The sequence below is a fragment of the Oncorhynchus mykiss genome, chromosome 30, assembly GCF_013265735.2.
Source record: "Oncorhynchus mykiss isolate Arlee chromosome 30, USDA_OmykA_1.1, whole genome shotgun sequence".
Classification (NCBI taxonomy): Eukaryota; Metazoa; Chordata; class Actinopteri; order Salmoniformes; family Salmonidae; genus Oncorhynchus; species Oncorhynchus mykiss.
In genome coordinates this window covers 39179940-39200732 of record NC_050570.1, presented here as the reverse complement: position 1 = coordinate 39200732, position 20793 = coordinate 39179940, and the positions used below count along the sequence as shown (strand labels likewise).

Genomic DNA, 20793 nt, shown 5'->3' with positions numbered 1-20793 from the left:
AATGGTTGTTTTTTTGCAACAGAATAAGGGGGGTTCTCAGAACACTTTCATCTGTGTGTGTTCTACTGAGGATGGGCCTCTAGGAGCTTTAATGCTGACAGAAGATTTATCAGGTCTTTGGGTGATGAACCTAACAAGACCGCATTCCATAGCATGAGTTACCATTTCTGTACTGGGTTACCATGGGGAGATGGCTCCAGTATTGAGTTGGTGGGGCCAGACTCTGGTTTCTACACAACGAGAACAGTCTCGACAGCGGATAGCCTTTGCTGTGAATTATTAGCATCTTTCATACGAATCTTAACCTTGTGACCCATTCCATACATCTGTTGTTTGTCATGAACATCCAGGAGGATAGACTTTGCTATAAAGTGCTGTGGCTTAGTCCTGCTGGTTGGACTCAACGTATCACCTATGGGGGGGCGTGTTGACAAGCTCCACTACTGCAGTAATTAAATAAGAACGTTTACTTGTTTTGAAGAAATGTACAAGTCTCTCCTTTTGATTCGAATAATTCCACGACAAGGAACATAATGATGCACTCTGAGTGATAGCGCAATAATGTGCACTTGAGGTTTAGAGCTTACCAGCATATAAAGCGCACGTCCGGGTTTTCCGATCAAGAGTCAATCAGATTACGAGTATCAAGTGTGATAAAATGGATACGATTCCGAATTTCCAGTATGACGAGATCGGCACACCCCTAGTTTAAAATTTTACCGTTTCTAATGTTCACAAGCATGTTCCTGCTTGTCAACATACACACACACCTGTGAGAGGTGACCTGCAGCACAGGTTTATAAAGCTGGGGTATCTTTCTGCAGATGAGTGGCTGTAGCGCCTCCTTCAGACGATGGTAGTTCCTCTCCAACTCCCTCTGGTACTCCTTCTGGTCTGGACCAATTAGACTCTTGTTCTTACGGAGGGCGTCTTCACACCTGTATGGAGGAGAATAGGTGTGAGCAGAACACTGGACTTCAATAAGACCTGTTGCATACAGCACATAATCTTGATTTACAAACAACAGTACTTTAAATTGAATACACTTTATTGACCTCTAGAGCGGAAATTGGTACTTCACCTCTTCGTGAAGTCTTTGAAGCAGAGGCGTAGTTTGTTGTGGTGCCTGTAGAGTTTAGGGTCACTGGGGATCTCTGAAAGGAACACCTGGGCCACTTCCAGAGGTCCCTGGTTGACGGTGGTCCCCACAGACCCCTGCAGGACCATTTGCAGCATCTTGGCATCGGAGGGGTCCTGGTGAGTGGCGAAGGCCAGCTCCTGGGTCTTCTTCTGCATATCCTCTATGGCCACCTCAATGGGCATGGAGCTGATCTAACACAGGGTCAGAGAGACAGGGATTGACGATCAGATGGAGAAAGCAGACGAGAGACAATTGTTTCAATATTTAAAATTAACAAACAGAGATACAGTGGGGAGAACAAGTATTTGATACACTGCCGATTTTGCAGCTTTTCCAACTTACAAAGCATGTAGAGGTCTGTAATTCTTATCATAGGTACACTTCAACTGTGAGAGACGGAATCTACAACAAAAATCCAGAAAATCACATTGTATTATTTTTAAGTAATTAATTTGCATTTTATTGCATGACATAAGTATTTGATCACCTACCAACCAGTAAGAATTCCGGCTCTCACAGACCTGTTAGTTTTTCTTTAAGAAGCCCTCCTGTTCTCCATTCATTACCTGTATTAACTGCACCTGTTTGAACTCGTTACCTGTTCACACACTCAATCAAACAGACTCCAACCTCTCCACAATGGCCAAGACCAGAGAGCTGTGTAAGGACATCAGAGATAAAATTGTAGACCTGCACAAGGCTGGGATGGGCTACAGGACAATAGGCAAGCAGCTTGGTGAGTAGGCAACAACTGTTGGCGCAATTATTAGAAAATAGAAGAAGTTCAAGATGACGGTCAATCACCCTTGGTCTGGGGCTCCATGCAAGATCTCACCTCGTGGGGCATGAATGATGACGAGGAAGGTGAGGGATCAGCCCAGAACTACACGGCAGGACCTGGTCAATGACCTGAAGACCTGAAGAGAGCTGGGACCACAGTCTCAAAGAAAACCATTAGTAACACCTACGCTGTCATGGATTCAAATCCTGCAGCGCACGCAAGGTCCCCCTGCTCAAGCCAGCACATGTCCAGGCCCGTCTGAAGTTTGCCAATGGCCATCTGGATGATCCAGAGGAGGAATGGGAGAAGGTCATGTGGTCTGATGAGACAAAAATAGAGCTTTTTGGTCTAAACTCCACTCGCCGTGTTTGGAGGAAGAAGAAGGATGAGTACAACCCCAAGAACACCATCCCAACCGTGAAGCATGGAGGTGGAAACATCATTCTTTAGGGATGCTTTTCTGCAAAGGGGACAGGACGACTGCACCGTATTGAGGGGAGGATGGATGGGGCCATGTATCGCGAGATCTTGGCCTTCCCTCAGTAAGAGCATTGAAGATGGGTCGTGGCTGGGTCTTCCAGCATGACAACGACCCGAAACACACAGCCAGGGCAACTAAGGAGTGGCTCCGTAAGAAGCATCTCAAGGTCCTGGAGTGGCCTAGCCAGTCTCCAGACCTGAACCCAATAGAAAATCTTTGGAGGGAGCTGAAAGTCCGTATTGCCCAGCGGCAGCCCCGAAACCTGAAGGATCTGGAGAAGGTCTGTAGGGGGAGTGAGCCAAAATCCCTGCTGCAGTGTGTGCAAACCTGGTCAAGAACTACAGGAAACGTATGAGCTCTGTAACTGCAAACAAAGGTTTCTGTACCAAATATTAAGTTATGCTTTTCTGATGTATAAAATACTTATGTCATGCAATAAAATGCAAATGAATTACTTAAAAATCATACAAATGTGATTTTCTGGATTTCTGTCTCTCACAGTTGAGATAAAAATTACAGACCTCTACATGCTTTGTAAGTAGGAAAAACTGCAAAATCGGCAGTGTATCAAATACTTGTTTTTCCCCACTGTATATGCCTGTTTTTCATACGAATGATTGTCAGTAAGAACATCGCTGTAATGGTCACTCTATGAGATGTATCGTGGATTTCATGTGGCGCACGGCGCCAGTGCCTCACCTCTTCTTTGTGGATGATGTTGATGCGGGTCTTGATGTAGGGGAAGGCGTGCGAGGTGGTCAGGATGGTTTTGCGCTTGAACTGATCGTGCAGATCCCCGTGCGCACGCCCGTCCAGCGTGAACGGCGTGCAGTAGACAAAGCGCCGCAGGTTGTAGTTCTTGTCGAAGTACGTGATGCGGTCCTTCATTTCATAGGTGTCAAAGTACGGCTCCACGTACGTGATCTGGACATAAGCCTGGACACAGTAAAGACACACAGTGACACCTGGTTAACATGATGTTTTACCAACATGAACCACAATACACATAAATAACCAATTAATAACCAATAGCCTTCAAATAACCTAAATGAATATTCAAATAAGTGATTATTTAGAATTACATTTTAACCACAAACCCTCTCTCCCGCCACACGCACCTTATTTGGGTCCAGTTTGCACTTGTCCACTAGATTGGAGTCCTTAATGACTTCCACCTGGTCTTCCCCATAGCGCTCGCCATAAAACCCCTAAGAGATCAAACACACAGGACACACTCGGTGCTCCAGCTCTCTCACAGAGTAGACCGAGACCATTTCACAATCTGAGAAGAGACCATTACCTAAAGGAAAAATCCACTGAAAAACAATCTTTTGGCATTTCTTTCATTAGTCCACTGTTGATACGGTCCCAAAACATAACGTACTGTAGCAAGAGACGCTTTCCATCTTGAAAGTCCAACATCTTGAAAACTTGACTGCTGACATGCAAAACATTTCAGGACTGTTATCAACAGTGGCCTAATTGGAAAAAAATAACCAAAAGATAGTTTGAGACAAACTGCCATTTACCTCGAGTCGGTGTGAGACCTCTGCTAGCTTGGTGATGGCAGGCTCTTTGTACACAAACTCCTGCTCGTCCAAGTCCCCAAATTTAGAGCCGTAAAATCCGACTCTGAAGTAAGTACCAAACATTCTCTTCCCATCCTGTGAGGCAGAAAACATGTTTTACGTGGGCAAATGTAAAATATAAGCGCATGCATGCATGCTACTTGAACAAAAACATGTTGCTTTTACACAGAACGTCATCAGAAGTGTCAGGATAAAGCACGGTAATAACCCTGTGGATGGTGACAGACTATGTCTGAGCCAGACTATTGATACATTAGCTGAAATCCATCCAACTCAGTGAAACCATCAAGTTCCAAGTTCTCATCATCAGCAAACACTTCAATCGCAACACCAACTATGAACACAGACCAACGACCTTCGGCGTAATAGACACCGTTATTAGGCGAATGTAAATGTTTGAATAAACAAACAACTTTCAGAGGCTCTATCAATGACCACGTTGACCAATGACGCGTTATCGCTGATCAGATTGGAATATGTGCAATGGCCTGGAAACAGTATGTATTTCTGGGTGTTGTGTTGACGTGTGAATGGTTAGATACCACTGCGCCGTTGGAGCTGGGAACACAAGCATTTCGCTACACCCGCAATAACAGCTGATAAATATGTGTGTGTGTGACCAATAACATCTGACTTGATTTGAGTACACGTGTAAAAAGTCTGTCACGGTCTAAGTTCCAGATGGCCCGGTACCCGAGGCTTTAAACTGGCAGATGAATGAGGACGGACAGAGCCAAATGAAATGAACAGGCGCTGGTCAAGCAGAGAGCTCTGTGGTTTTTCAGGAAGGAGGGGAGCAGCTAAGGAAAACGGGTGTGTGTCGGTGTGGTATGTGTGTGAAGAGGGGGAGGAGGATATACACGTGGCTGTACAGAAATGAGCCCAACCAGATCAACTCAAGGCCGCAAGATCCCAGTACTGGTTACATTGGTTACATTGAACAACTATCTTAACTGACGTGTCCTTGGCAATATAGGTATATAACACAGAGTGAAATACATAGCATATTTTCCTGTAATCAGTTGCTCTGCCATTTGGCTCAGTGGTTGTTTGTCAGTGGTTCATTGCATTACATTCCCCTTCAAAAAAGTAACAAAAATAAAGTAATCCTAAAACTAGAAACTTACCACAACACACAATTAGTAAAGTGGGAAGGAGGGGTCGGCATGGCAACCAGGGAAATCAAAAGGAGAAAACAAGAACACATTTTAATCAGGATTCCAGGTGACTCATTAGAGAAACTAAACAAGAACACCACAAACCAAGGCAAATAGAATAGAGAGCAACCACCAATACCCAAACTATTCCTTTTGACTTTAAGAACACACGACACAAAACATGCAGAGAAAGACAGAGTGAAGTAAAGGGAGGTGAAAGGAGAGAGGGAGAGATAAGAGAGCAAAAAAAAGAGAATGCAGTCATGGTGGTGATGGAGCTCCACAGTCCCTGGAAACATTCAGGGAGCTGTACTCCCAGTCCTTAAGTTCCCTCAGGAGAAAAAGGAGGAGTGTTCTGTCCTTGTCATGCAACACACCAGGTTAATACCAGTTAATAACACAACAGCAGCAGTATGAATGAAGGAACTCAGGGGTCGATTTAGTTTGTCTTTTTCCCAAATAAGGTGGGACAAATCTAACAAGCCAGTCCAAAATCCTTGGACTTGCACCCTCTTGAAATTCAACGTTTCTTAACCGAATGTGGATCCAGTTGAAACTGGTTTGTGGTTAATTTGTTCTATTACAAAAGGGCTCTGGTTTGTGGGAGTGTGTATCGAGAGAACAACCTGGGGGAGTGTATCCTCAGCACGAATATCTGACTAAAATCGAACCCTGTGAGATGAGTTGTGACGACAGGCGAGTGAGCAACAGACCAGATGTTGACGCCCGACCAGACCAGACAGTTTGTTGTTGATGAGAGACGGTCTGACAAGGCAGGGGTGCAAGTAGGTGAAGTCCTCATTCACCAAGACTTGCCATTAGTATCACACTGGGGCTCCCATGCATGGCCTGCCAAAACGGTCACGTTAAAACAACCTCTTCCGCAGACAGAGCAGAAGAGAATGAGGAGGAAGAGGAGGAGGGTTGCTGCCCGTCACATGGCATCAGCAGTCCCACAGTTGGTTGGACGGAGGGACAAACGGACAGCACCCAGTCTAGGTAGATGTTAATGGATGGTACAGTATAATGTAACATAGCAGCAGAGAGCAACACAACTAGCAAATAATAAATATGAAGTAGAGACAAAAAGTAAATGAGCAGGCCAAGCAGGAACCATTAGGACCTACCTCCCAGCCAGTGCTCTGTGGTGACAAAGAAAATACAATATAAACACGTTTACAGTCACGTTGGTACACTGCAGTGACTGTCGGTCTGAGAGTGTACATATTTGGCATGATCTTTCCTGCAATGCCTCCAACAGACAATATGCACTGGTGGGTCCATGCTCCTAACACACACATGGCACAGTACAGTCACAGTACGTGTTTCTCTGTCCCAGAATCACAGACATGCACGGGTAAGATCCTAAACGACCTCCACACAGAGGTGGGGCACGTAACAGTCCTGTCTGTCAGTTCTCTATACCTACAGTATGTATAGGGCAAGAGCTAAATAAAAGCATGTGGCTTTACCTGATGCACGATTTTGCCAAAGGCTTCCTGTAGTTTACCATGTATGGTGGCCAACTTCTTGGCGTCCCGGTTGGCCTCGTGGATGGGGATCAGGACCTTGTACACCTCATTCACCGCCTCGTACATACCAGCCTGGGAAAAGGTATTGAAAGTATTGAGGTGTGCTTGATTTAGCTTGGGGCTTGCACTTTTGGGACTATTCCATTGGTTCCACTATACCGGGCAAAAACGATTAAGTGCATCTTAAGTGTTTGACCCAGGTCTGGTTATGTGAAGTATTTATTCCTATGAGTGGTTAGATTAAGCCTTGACAACGCTCCATGTGTCACAGATAAACCAGCTGTGGACTGCCTCTGGTCTATCTTAAGAGCAGTAGTTATTTCTCGGAGTCTCACCAGGGAGAAGGAGGAAGCAGCCTGATCCAGCAGCCCCACTAGGCCAGCCTCGGTGAAGTATTTCCCCGAGCAGATACCCTCCTCATCGGGAGACACCACGTCGTCAGACACGGCAGACTCCTCCAGCACGTTGGAAGAGACGTTCTGAAACGGAGAAAGACGAGTCACACAAGGTCACTCATTATTTAGACACAGACATAACACACTAATGGGTTAATCGTGGTATGCCTTTTTCTTTACAACATCTTACTCTGTATATTCAGTTGATAAATTGAGTCAGTTGTGATGGCACTGAGCTAGGACTAAACCTGCAGTACCATGTCTCTCCAGGATGATTTCCTAGTCAAATCTACAGTCCTAAAATATAATTTTCCTCTGTCCTCACCTGGAAGGTGACACAGCCGACCGGCAGGTACTTGCGGTCCTCCAGCATGCTGAGGTATTCCGCCACCAGGGCCGCGCTGTGCACCAGACACTGGGCTGCCTCCGCGTGATTGGTCCTCTCAGAGTGTTTACCCGCCATGTTCTGCATCCACGTCAGACGCAGGTCTGGAGACGTCTGGTAACCCTTAGCGATCCTGGACACAGACGCAGCAACGCCTTGAAGAAAAGCTCAGTGTGTGTGTGTGTGTGTGTGTGTGTGTGTTCCATACCTGTACATGAGGTCTATGAGCATCTCTGGGTCCTCCTGGTGCTCCTTCATCTTGACTGTATCAGACAGGATCATGTGCAGGTTGAACACCAGATCCTGGACCTAAAGTACACACAAAAGATAGAAACATGAAGCATGGGTAATAAGGTGACATCATCCTCTCACGTGATTGGACAAGGTATTCCCTTTCCTGCCAGCCATTTTCTGACGACATTTTCATCTGTTTTTTTGTGTGTGTTGTATATTGAAGCACTTTTATATATTGAACAAGTACTTGCACTGCTTAGTACCACAATAACTAAAAAGGGTTAAATGTCAGTAAGTCCGTACTAATCTATTGACATCCAGCATGTCTGCTGCGGTTACCTGGTCAGGGAAGGTGGTCTCCCGGAGTTCCAGGTCTTCCTCGCCGTAGGTCAAGATGGTCTTCAGGGAACGCCGGAGGAATTCCTCGTTGAAGTTCTGAGACGTTCCCACCAGGGAGGACAGGGACATGGTCGCCTGCATCTTCACCCGGGCAAAATTCTACAAAAAGGAGCAGGGCCAGTCAGAGAAACGGCGAGAACATAGAACACCTACATGGACAATGGAACCTGTCCTGAAAAGGAGGAACATGTGGAATATGTACAAGACGTTCTCCTGTGTTTCATCAATAAGGACTCAATGACCCCTAAAGGGATCAATAGTTGTATTGGAAATTGGTTAAGTAGCGGGCAGGTAGACAGTATTCTTATGTGTCCGTGTTTGCTGTGCGTTGTCCTGACGTTGTACTTACGTTGCCGATCTCAAAGTTCTGCCTCATGAGCAGGTAGAGCGAAGCGGAGGCATGGGATCTGATGGTGCCAATACTGCTGCTACAGTTCCTCAATAGACGCAGACACAGGTCAGCACACTGCTCTGTCTCCTCCTCGAACAGCAGCTCTGGGAACTACACACACACACACACACAGAAATGTACGTAGGTATGATAAACAGACAATACTATGACAGTACGCAGACGTTTTACAAATCGACCTCACAAAATCTCTTTAAAAAGGTGCAACTCCTCGATGGAAGATATCGACACGATTGTAGACAGGAAGTCAATTCTGACCTTGGAGACGAGAGCCCTCTGTGTAGCAAAGCAGTGCTGGAGGTAGAGGGCACTCTGGTTACAGGCCATGCTATGGAGCAGCACCTTCAACATTCCCCCCAGGATACTCTCCTTCGACTCGGTCACAGACACCGCCTAGGATACACAAATAGTGTCATTGCAAATAAGAATTTGCTCTAAATTGACTTGCCGAGTTAAATAAAGGTTAAATAAAACAACATTTAAAAATACATACCACAATCAATCAACACATTTGTATTGTCTCCAGAGGGAAATTTGGTTTGCAAATGTGTCCATCTTTCAACCTGACTGTGTGCGTGTGTGAGGAGTCCGGTGCCTCTTAAAGGTAGACTCAGCGATATGACATAGGTGCACAGAGTAAACAGCATAGTGGGTACATTTCCACAACGACTAAGAGGGTTGAAGCGCGAGGCTATACTTATCAGATATTTTGGTGCCCTGGCTGCCACGCTGCAAGAGCGTGAAGCGAACCTGTGCACGTACACATGCGCCGATACTGTTAGCGACTGTGTGAGAGTCTGGCAAAGTCTTGCATCTCTCTCGTCACAATATCTGCAATGCTGCTGGTGGAAACGTCATTCCTCTGTACCTGGACGATGATCTCCAGAGTGTCCAAAATGATCAGGTTGGCCTCCGTTGCCAGGTTACCGTCAATAAGTGCTTCATGCTCCAGCTCCGCTCGGGTCCTGTCACAGGAAACAGGACGTGACAGAAGGTCAGACACTCTCCAAAATGGCCGCTGGCCAGCTCCATATTCATGGGGTCCCCTTGAATGCCACAGCACTCATCATGCCTGTCAGTCACATTTGAGCCATCGCACACAGACAGGAGTTCTTCCATGTGCAACGTACTGTATGGGGTTTGGTGTATGGAGGGGTTGAAGAATAGGATGATGGTGGTGGGGGGTCATGACATGCTTTGTTACAGTTGACGAGTCACACACCTAACTACTAAAGGCTCCTGGGTTTGGGTTGGACTCCTTGGGCTGTGTAGTAGGATGCTGTCTCTAAACCTGCACGACACAGTACTCACACAGTACACCACAGAGTCCAGAGCACACGGTAGCTACACGCTGAGAGGAGAGCAGGGGACCAGGGACCCAAACCCACTTCCACCTCCAACCCTTGGGGGGGTTAGTTACATGCTGACCAAACCGGACGCGTACGTGCGTCAACGCGCACACGTTGATTTTGTTCACCCACATCAGAAGCAATCAGGACACGCAGGTTGAAATATCAAAACAAACTCTGAACCAATTATATTCATTTGGGAACAGGTCAAAAAGCATTAAGCATGTATGGCAATAGAGCTAGCTAGCTTACTGTTGCTAGCTCATTTGTCCTGGGATATAAACACTGGGTTGTTATTTTACCTGAAATGGTCAAGGTCCACTAGTGCGACAATTCATCCACAGATAAAACGGTAAACCAAATTAGTTTCTCATCATCTCTCCTCATTCCTTCAGGTGTTTTTTTTTCCCTTTGGACTTTATATGAAGGTTGGCAACCAACTTTACTTACAGTACATTACTGCAACTGACTGGAGTGCTGACCTCAGTTCATCTTTCAACCACCCACGTGGGTATACGCTCCTAAAAAACAATGAGGAGATGGCATGTGGGTATATGGTCCTAAAAGCCAATGAGGAGATGATAGAGGCCGGACTTGCAGCGTGTTGAGCATCACAAATATACCCAATTTCTATTTTAGCGCCTGGCCATGTAGACGCTTGAGAGCAATGTGGTTGCAATGATTGAATAACATGTATGTGTACATTTATTTTGCAATGTTCGCACACGTGACGCGAGTGGTGTGGTCAGCATGTTAGGCAGCAGAGGTAAGACAGGAGGAAGGTTAGGGGGGCACTGGTTGGATGGAGAGCGGTAGGGGTAGAGGCCACACCTATAGAAGATGTGATTTCTATGAAAGTGCTTTTCCATTTTTTGGGGGGGATTAACAGACATTCAGTATTACAAACGGGTCTAATTGGCAAGTACACATGCTGTGCAATCATCTACATTTTCTACTGTGCAAATTGTCACACATGCTGAATCAACCAATTGAGAGCCTACCATTTGCGACAGAATCACATCGATTTCACCCATCTAAACCCAGAATAGGGAATAGACACACATCAGTCAGAACCCAAATGAGCACTGCACACTGGTTAAAGGACCAGCAGTCCCACTGCAGGCGCCAGACAGACATAAACCACAAGCACCGTTACAGGAGAGGTTAGGGGGTCAGAGGTCAGGGTTCGGAGGTAATAAGTCAGGTCACCAAAGCAGCAGGAGAAACTCAGAGCACTGCAGCACACTGACTCCAGGGGGACCATTCAATACAATACCTGAGTGATCTGTGGCTCCTATACAGAGGCACAGTGAGACACGAGAGAACATTCGGAGGAATGAGTTAACAGATTAAATGGGACAGAGGAAAAAGACGCATGTGCCTTACAGGCATTTTAAGCATCTAAAAACAATAGGATAGGGTCTATCAGCGTGTATTCTGCTGTTGTAGCATCAGGAATCCAACCCATATCGCTCGGTGTGGGCTTGTTCAGTTCAAACTAGATTCTTGTTTCTTTTAAGAAGCCCACTATAGGGCCCGAGTGGATTGTGAGATGGCGATGTGGGCAATGCATCTCTCTCTATCTCGCGCTCTGTGTGTGTGTATGTGTGTAAAAAGCGTAAGCATACTTGTCCATCCTCTCGCTGTGCTGGCGCCAGTGTGTCATGTCTTTTCTCCAGCGCAGGTTTTCCTGGCTGCCGAAGGCACTGCCTGACGGACTCCTCTCTACGGGGGACGACATAAGAGGAGGAGAGAAGGGAAAAATTAGGCAAAGGCGTAGAGAGGGTGAAGAGATGTGGACGAAAGAGAAGGTGAAGGCGAGAGAGATGGAATGGTCATTTTCAGATCACTTTTCCCAATGTGTGTGCGTGTGTGTTCCGTGTGTACCCAGCTGTCCCCTGCTGCGGCGGACCATCTCCTGCCGTGCCCCGATGCTCCCCAGTATGGCCTCCTCCAGCTTGGCCTTCATGTCCATGGACTTCTTGAAGGTCAGGCTGTTCATGCGCTCAAAGGCCTTCTTCCCCTGCATGGTGGTGAAAACAACATGGGCCTTTTTCCACAATGAGGATGGAGAGAAGTTACACAGGGTTACTGCGCCACACCATCACAGCAAGAGAGGTAAAATGGAATAGAGATGGCATATAGGTGAGCCGAAGAGAGTAGGAAAGCTCTCCGATTAAGATGACTTTATTAGTCAACTGCACACAAGGTCCAACTGATACTTCCACTTGTAACCCAACCTCTCCGAAAGACACACACACACACAGTTGAAGTCGGAGGTTTACATACACTTAGGTTGGAGACATTAAAACTCGTTTTTAAACCACTACACACATTTCTTGTAACAAACTATAGTTTGCAAGACGGTTAGGACATCTACTTTGTGCATGACAAGTAATTTTTCCAACAATTGTTTACAGACAGACTATTTCACTGTATCACAATTCCAGTGGGTCAGAAGTTTACGTACACTAAGTTGACTTTAACTTCTTATGGCTGGCGGCAGTATTGAGTAGCTTGGACGAATAAGGTGCGCAGATGTACCCAGAGTAAACTACCTGCTCCTCAGTACCAGTTGCAAATATATGCATATTATTAGTATATTTGGATATAAAACACTCTGAAGTTTCTAAAACTGTGTGAATGATGTCTGTGAGTAAAACAGAACTCATATGGCAGGCAAAAACCTGAGAAAAAACAACAACCAGGAAGTGGGAAATCTGAGGTTAGTTGTTTTTCAACTCATTCCCTATTGAAGATACAGTGGGATATTGGTCATGTCCTAAGGCGTCCACTCGATGTCAACAGTCTTCAGAACCTTGTTTGATGCTTCTACTGTGAGGTGGGGGTGAATGAGAGGGGAATGAGTCAGATGGCTGCCAGAATGCCTTGAGCTCGTGACGCTCGTTCATGTGAGCGAACTCTGTTCCAATGCTTTTCTAGAGACAAAGGAATTCTCCGGTTGGAACATTATTGAAGATTTATGTTAAAAACATCCTAAAGAGTGATTCTATACTTCGTTTGACATGTTTCTACGGACTGTAACGGAACTTTTTGACATTTCGTCTGCTCCTAGTGAACGCGCTTCGTGAGTTTGGATTTGATTAGCAAACGCGCTAACAAAAGGAGCTATTTGGACATAAATTATGGACATTATCGAACAAAAAAAAGCCTATTTGAAATCAGACACTGTGGTGGGTTTAACAAGAAGTGTATCTTTAAATTGGTGTGAAATACTTGTACAGTGGGGCAAAAAAGTATTTAGTCAGCCACCAATTGTGCAAGTTCCCCACTTAAAAAGATGAGGCCTGTAATTTTCATCATAGGTACACTTCAACTATGACAGACAAAATGAGAAAAAAAATCAAGAAAATCACATTTGTAGGATTTTTAATGAATTTATTTGCAAATGATGGTGGAAAATAAGTATTTGGTCAATAACAAAAGTTTATCTCAATACTTTGTTATATACCCTTTGTTGGCAATGACAGAGGTCAAATGTTTTCTGTAAGTCTTCACAAGGTTTTCACACACTGTTGCTGGTATTTTGTCCCATTCCTCCATGCAGATCTCCTCTAGAGCAGTGATGTTTTGGGGCTGTTGCTGGGCAACACGGACTTTCAACCCACTCCAAAGATGTTCTATGGGGTGCTGAAGGTGCTGAAGGAAACAGGTACAAAAATATCTATATCCACAGTAAAATAAGTCCTATATTGACATAACCTGAAAGGCCGCTCAGCAAGGAAGAAGGCACTGCTCAAAAACCGCCATAAAAAAGCCAGACTACAGTTTGCACATGGGGACAAAGATGGTACTTTTTGGAGAAATGCCCTCTGATCTGATGAAACAAAAATAGAACTGTTTGGCCATAATGACCATCGTTATGTTTGGAGGAAAAGGGGGAGGCTTGCAAGCCGAAGAACACCATCCCAACCGTGAAGCACGGGGGTGGCAGCATCATGTTGTGGGGGTACTTTGCTGCATGAGGGACTGGTGCACTTCACAAAATAGATGGCATTGTGAGGCAGGAAAATTATGTGGATATATTGACGCGATGTTAAAGCTTGGTCACAAATGACCCCAAGCATACTTCCAAAGTTGTGGCAAAATGGCTTAAGGACAACAAAGTCAAGGTATTGGAGTGGCCATCACAAAGCCCTGACCTCAATCCTATAGAACATTTGTGGGCAGAACTAAAAAGCGTGTGCGAGCAAGGAGGCCTACAAACCTGACTCAGTTACATCAGCTCTGTCAGGATGAATGGGCCAAAATTAACCCACGTTTGACCCAAGTTAAAACAATTTAAAGGCAATGCTACCAAATACTAATTGAGTGCATGTAAACTTCTGACCCACTGGGAATGTGATGAAAGAAATCAAATCTGAAATAAATCATTCTACTATTACATTTCACATTCTTAAAAAAGTGGTGTTCTTAAAGTGGTGTTCCTAAAGTGGTGTTCCTAACTGATCTAAGACAGGTCATTTTTACTAGGATTAATGTCAGGAATTGTGAAAAACTGGGTTTAAATATATTTGGCTGAGGTGTGTGTAAACTTCTGACTTCAACTGTACATGTACCAATTTGAAAACCAACTCATAAGAGCCTGGGAAGTACAAATGAATAAAACCTTTTGAAATAAGTTTCTTTCCACCCAGTCTTATCCAGGCACGAAATAATGGACTGTCAAGTGAGGCAATACACTTGACGTGGTTCTACAGAATTGAGGCATTACTACAATAGATCTACAACACGCGCATGCCTTTTCTGTGCTCCAGGAGTCACGTTACCTTGTACTCGAAGCAGGAGACACAGAGGTAGAGCATGTCCAGCAGACGGTTGAGCTGGGAGACAGACAGGTCAGTGAACCACTTCTGTAGTACACACTCATCTGCATTCTTCAGAACCCACAGCAGACAGATCAACAGACTGCGACTGGACTCTGCTGAGAAGGTGGCATGCGGACGACTGGCCTGGAGAGAGGGAGATGGGAAGAGACCAAGGGAAAAAAGGTGAGCAAAACAGAGTTATGAAAGTAAAGAGGTAGAAAGGGGGAACTTAACAGAAGGAAAGAAAGAGACGAGGAAGGGATAGAGAAAGAGAGAACAGGAATTGTAGTTGCCTGTGGGTTGAGCAGGAAGCTGCTGGGACGGGACATTGGAGATGAGGTCCCCGCTATCGCCATGGCAACAGTCTGACTGATCATGCCGTTGCCGTCCTCGACAGACTCATCCCCCCCGGCCCCATCTGCGGACCCCTGAGCTCCCCCAGGGCGGCCCCACTGGATATGAGAATCTACAGAAATGAGGGGGGGGGGGTGGGGAGAGAGAGAGAAACCAATCAAGATCAAAAAGCACAAAACAAAATTAGACGGGAGTAGCACACATCAGAGTTGCAGACATTGTTTAATGTGCTTTTCCTGAGCAGCACCAGAACCGGTGGGATGCCCAAAGACTTATAAAGCCACCTGATAGCCCTTTAATCTAATCACACAGCCATTCAAGTATGGATAAACTCCACATATCTACAGACTCAGAATACTCCTGAAAGTTTGGGACATGGAAGGCTAAATGTAGAATTTATACCCACCTGTGAAGTCGTGCAGCTGGGGCAGCGTTTCCATGACGATGCCGATGAGTGGCAGGTAGAGCATGGCGACACGGGCCTTGACCTCAGGGTCAGCGTAGCGGGGGTCAGAGTCATGGCTGGACAGCAGGTTATGGACCACACTGATCACCTTCTTATGTAAGCCAAACATCCTATAGGTTAGGGAGGGAGAAAGGCAGAGGTTGTTGTTTTCTTGGTGTATTTGGACAGGGACAAGTCCAAACACATTGACCAAACAATTTTCTGACGCATTGCATTATAGCGTTTCTAGCTGATGCTAATTTTAAACAATTATTTTGTCATTTTTGACACAAAAACTTTTGCGTAAACAAAAGACAGCGTGAGGTATCAAATCAAATGTTACTGGTCACATACACATGCTTAGCAGATGTTAACGCAAGTGTTGCGAAATGCTTGGCTTCTAGTTCCGACAATGCAGTAATATCTCACAAGTTATCTTAACAAATTCACAAAAACAAACCTCTACACACAAATGTAAAGGGATGAAAAAGAATATGTACATATAAATATATGGATGAGAGATGGCTGTGCGTCATAGGCAAGATGCAGTAGATGGAATAGAATGAGTAATGTAGGATATAAACATTAAAGTGTCGATATTTAAAGTGACTAGTGATACCTTTATTAAGTCCATTTATTTAAGTTGCCAGAGATTTGAGTCTGTATGTTGGCAGCAGCCTCTTTATGTTAGTGATGGCTGTTTAACAGTCTGATGGCTTTGAGATAGAAGCTTTTTCCAGTCTCTCGGTCCCAGCTTTGATGCACCTGTACTGACCTCGCCTTCTGGATGATAGCTGGGTGTACAGGCAGTGGCTCGGGTGGTTGATGTCCTTGATTTCTTTGGCCTTCCTGTGACATCGGGTGCTGTAGGTGTCCTGGAGGTTAGGTAATTTTTGTGAGTGTTTTAGGTGACAAGCCAAATTTCTTCAGCCTCCTGAGGTTGAAGAGTTACTGTTGCACCCTTTTCACCACGCTGTATGTGAAGGTGGACCATTTCAGTTTGTCCGTAATGTATACACCTAGGAACTTCAAACTTTCCACCTTCTCCACTGCTGTCCCGCCAATGTGGATGAAGGGTTGCACCCTCTGCTGTTTCTTGAAGTCCACGATCATCTCCTTTGATTTGTTGACGTTGAGTGAGGTTATTTTCCTGACACCGCACTCCGAGATCCCTCACCTCCTCCTTCCTAACTGACTGAGAATATTGGTTCCTGACTTCCCTGAAGAGTTGCATATCGTTGGGGCTATTCGATGCTAATGCAGAATGCCACAGGATGTTATTGTGCTGGTCAAGGGCAGTCTGGGGTGAAACAGGGGCTATATCTGTTCTTAGTTCTAAATTTTTTTGAATGGGGCATGCTTGATTAAGATGGAGAGGAAAGCACTTTTGAAGAGCAACCAGGCATCCTCTACTAACAGGATGAGGTCAATATCCTTCCAGGATACCCAGGCCATGTCGGTTAGAAAGTCCTGCTCGCTGAAGTGTTTTAGGGAGTGTTTGACAGTGATGAGGGGTGGTCGTTTGACCGAGGACCCATTACGCACGCAGGCAATGAGGCAGTGATCGCTGAGATCCTGGTTGAAGACAGCAGAGGTGTATTTAGAGGGCAAGTTGGTCAGGATGATATCTAAGAGGGTGCCCATGGTTACGGATTTAGGGTTGTACCTGGTAGGTTCCTTGATAATTTGAGTGAGATTGAGGGCATCTAGCTTAGATTGTAGGATGGCCAGGGTGTTAAGCATGTCCCAATTCATCGAGGAGTATACCACCTCAGTCATCGGCTTCATCAATAAGTGCATCGACAACGTCGTCCCCACAGTGACCGTACGTACATATCCCAACCAGAAGCCGTGGATTACAGGCAACATCCGCATCGAGCTAAAGGCTAGAGCTGCCACTTTCAAGGAGTGGGACATTAATCTGGACGCTTATATGAAATCCTGCTATGCCCTCATAAGAACTATCAAACAAGCAAAGCGGATAAAGATTGAATCATACTAGACCGGCTCTGACGCTCGTCGGATGTGGCAGGGCTTGAAAACTATTACGGACTACAAAGGGAAACCCAGACGCAAGCTGCCCAGTGACACGAGCCTACCAGATGAGCTAAATGCCTTTAATGTTCGCTTCGAGACAAGCAACACTGAAGCCTGCACGAGAGCACCAGCTGTTATGGAAGACTGTGTCATAACGCTCTCAGTAGCCGATGTGAGTGAGACCTTTAAACAGGTCAACATTCACAAAGCCGCAAGGCTAGATGGAATACCAGGACGTGTACTCAAAGCATGCGCAGACCAACTGGCATGTGTCTCCATTGACATTTTCAACCTCTCCCTGACCAAGTCTGTAATACCTACATGTTTCAAGCAGACCCCCATAGTCCCTGTGCCCAAGAAAATGAAGGTAACCTGCCTAAATGATAACCACCCCGTGGCACTCACGTCGGTAGCCATGAAGTGCTTTGAAAGGCTGGAAATGGCTGACATCAACAGCATAATCCCGGATACCCTAGACCCACTCCAATATGCATACCGCCTCAACAGATCCACCAATCGCACTCCACACTGCCCTTTCCCACATGGACAAAAGGAACACTTATGTGAGAATGTTGTTCATTGACTACAGCTCAGTGTTCACCACCATAGTGCCCACAAAGCTCATCACTAGATAAGGACCATAGGACTAAACACCTCCCTCTGCAACTGGATTCTGGACTTCACAAAACAGGCCTCCCCAGGTGGTAAGGGTAGGCAACTGGGGACCCTCAGGGGTGTGTACTTAGTCCCTTCCTGTACTCCACTGTGGGGACGACGTTGTTGATGCACTTTTAGGATAAACATTCCCTGTTCACCCATGACTGCATGGCCAAACACGACTACAACACCATTATTAAGTTTGCTGACGACACAACAGCGGTAGGCCTGATCACCGACAACAATGAGACAGCCTATAGAGAGGAGGTCAGAGAACTGCTCGGCATCTGACAGTAAAGCGCTACAGAGAGTAGTGCGTACGGCCCAGTACATCAGTGGAGCCAAGCTTCCTGCCATCCAGGACCTATATACTAGGCGGTGTCAGAGGAAAGCACATAAAATTGTCAGAGACTCCAGTCACCAAAGTCATAGACTGTTTTCTCTGCTACCGCACGGCAAGTGGTCCCAGAGCACCAAGTCTAGGACCAAAAGGCTCCTTAACAGCTTCTACCCCCAAGCCATAAGACTGCTGAACAATTAATGAAATGGCCACCAGACTATTTACATTGACACGACCTTCCCCCCACATTTTTTTTGTACACTGCTGCTACTCATTGTTTATTATCTATGCATAGTAATTTCACCCCTAATTACATGTACAAATTACCTCAACTAACCTGTACCCCAGCACACTGACTAGGTACCCCCTTTATATAGCCTCGTTATTGTTCTTTTGTGTTACTTTTAATTATTTTTTACTTTATTTTTTAAAGGTGTGTACTTGTTGTATTCGGCGCATGTGACAAATAAAGTGTGATTTGATTTGTTGGGGGGGTGACATGGTGGTTTCGGTAAGAAGTACACACAGTGATACCCCAGGGAAAGTTTACCCCAAGTTACCCTAACAGGTAGGCCTACATTACATTCAATGTGTTTATGCAAGTCTTTTGGGACATAAAATGCATCAATAGGATGCTAACTTGTTAAAATATCATATTTGGGATCTATCTAATGATAAGCTCAGTAGGGTAAATGCAGATAGGCTACTCCATGCTTCAGCCTATTTATTTATAGCCACTATGCTGCATCAGTTGGGCTACAAGTGATAACGCTTCCTGCTAATAACATACCTGATAATATGGACCATGCATAGGCTATATGGGAAAAAGTCCAATACCATCATTAGCTGGGCTTTTAAACTGACACTATATGGGGCAGATGTTCACATTGTAATTTTTGTAGGTTTGTGTCAAGAACTGCAACGCTGCTGGGTTTTTCACGCTCAACAATTTCAATTTTTGTGTATCAAGAATGGTCCACCACCCAAAAGACATCCAGCCAACTTGACAACTTTGGGAAGCATTGGAGTCAACATGGGCCAGCCTCCTTGTGGAACGCTTTCGACAACCTGTAGAGTCCATGCCCCGAAAAAATGTAAGCTGTTCTGAGGGCAAAGGGGGCGGTGCAGCTCAATATTAGGAAAGTGTTCTTAATATTTTGAACACTCATTGTATAAGTCAGATGAACGATAACCCCGCTTATTAACAGTCACTCACACATTGTACTGCCCCTTAGCCTTGAGTGTCGAGAATGACAAAGAAACACAATATAGGTCAAAGGAGAGACACTTTCTCAATAGCACATCACACACAGTACCCCCCTAGACCTTCAGAAAGTATAGAATGACCAAGAGAAACATGAGGTCCATGTGACCACAGTACCCCCCTAGACCTTCAGACAGTACAGAATGACAACAGAAACGTGAGGTCCATGTGACCATAGTACTCCCCTAAACCTTCATACAGTACTGAATGACGAGAGAAACATGAGGTCCAAGTGACCACAGTACCCCCTAGACCTTCAGACAGTACAGAATGACCGAGATAAAAATGAGGTTCAAGTGACCACAGTACCCCTCACACACAGTAACAATGTACTAACCACCTAGGAGCCTGCCTCGAGAATGACCGAGAGCGACAAAGGAGACAAATGACATAACCTCTCGGTCTCCCTATCACACACAAACACACAGACAGTAACACAGTTTACGATTACTGACGCTTCGCCCTCTGGGTCCAGGATGACAGCCAGTTCAGTCAGCACCAGACCAGCCAGGTAGTGCTGCTCTCTGAAGGGGACAGACAACTCAAACATGTTGGCAATCTTCTGGTCCTGGGCATGGGTAGAGAAGCCAGAACTCTGTGGAGATGGAGAGAGTGAGAAACAGAAGCAGGGGATGATTTAGAGAAATTGTCCACACACCACTTACTACTCCAGGACGTGTGTGCGTGCGTATATCTGGTGCGTATATACAGTTGAAGTTGGAAGTTTACATACACTTAGGTTGGAGTCATTAAAACTCGTTTTTCAACCACTCCACACATTTCTTGTTAACAAACTATAGTTTTGGCCAGTCAGTTAGGAGATCTACTTTGTGCATGACACCAGTCATTTACAGACAGATTATTTCACTTATAACTCACTGTATCACAATTCCAGTGGGTCAGAAGTTTAAATACACTAAGTCGATTGTGCCTTTAAACACTTGGAAAATTCCAGAAAATGATGTCATGGCTTCACAAGCTTCTGATAGGCTAATTTACATAATTTGAGTCAATT

At 45.3% G+C, this 20793-nt stretch overlaps 1 protein-coding gene across 17 annotated transcripts in view; it reads right to left on the bottom strand.

Moving 5' to 3' along the window:
- LOC110521001 (dedicator of cytokinesis protein 7) overlaps positions 1-20793 on the bottom strand; it is an 84928-nt gene that overhangs the window by 1679 nt on the left and 62456 nt on the right. For 3 of the 17 annotated variants that reach the window (XM_036969139.1, XM_036969145.1, XM_036969141.1), the window contains 22 exons: positions 20234-20373; positions 15442-15611; positions 14975-15147; positions 14643-14825; positions 11740-11902; positions 11481-11577; positions 11129-11146; positions 9726-9794; positions 9372-9468; positions 8762-8896; positions 8444-8596; positions 8035-8193; positions 7670-7770; positions 7402-7594; positions 7017-7160; positions 6622-6753; positions 6277-6291; positions 3933-4058; positions 3522-3611; positions 3103-3339; positions 1082-1332; positions 771-938 (listed from right to left, as the gene is read on the bottom strand). In XM_036969139.1, coding sequence (XP_036825034.1) covers positions 771-938; positions 1082-1332; positions 3103-3339; positions 3522-3611; positions 3933-4058; positions 6277-6291; positions 6622-6753; positions 7017-7160; positions 7402-7594; positions 7670-7770; positions 8035-8193; positions 8444-8596; positions 8762-8896; positions 9372-9468; positions 9726-9794; positions 11129-11146; positions 11481-11577; positions 11740-11902; positions 14643-14825; positions 14975-15147; positions 15442-15611; positions 20234-20373 — 3014 coding nt within the window. Of the gene's footprint in view, positions 1-770; positions 939-1081; positions 1333-3102; positions 3340-3521; positions 3612-3932; positions 4068-6276; positions 6292-6621; positions 6754-7016; positions 7161-7401; positions 7595-7669; positions 7771-8034; positions 8194-8443; positions 8597-8761; positions 8897-9371; positions 9469-9725; positions 9795-10853; positions 10887-11128; positions 11147-11480; positions 11578-11739; positions 11903-14642; positions 14826-14974; positions 15148-15441; positions 15612-20223; positions 20374-20793 lie in introns of those variants that run through there. The other 14 variants (XM_036969140.1, XM_036969150.1, XM_036969146.1 and 11 more) reach the window with 10 other exon arrangements.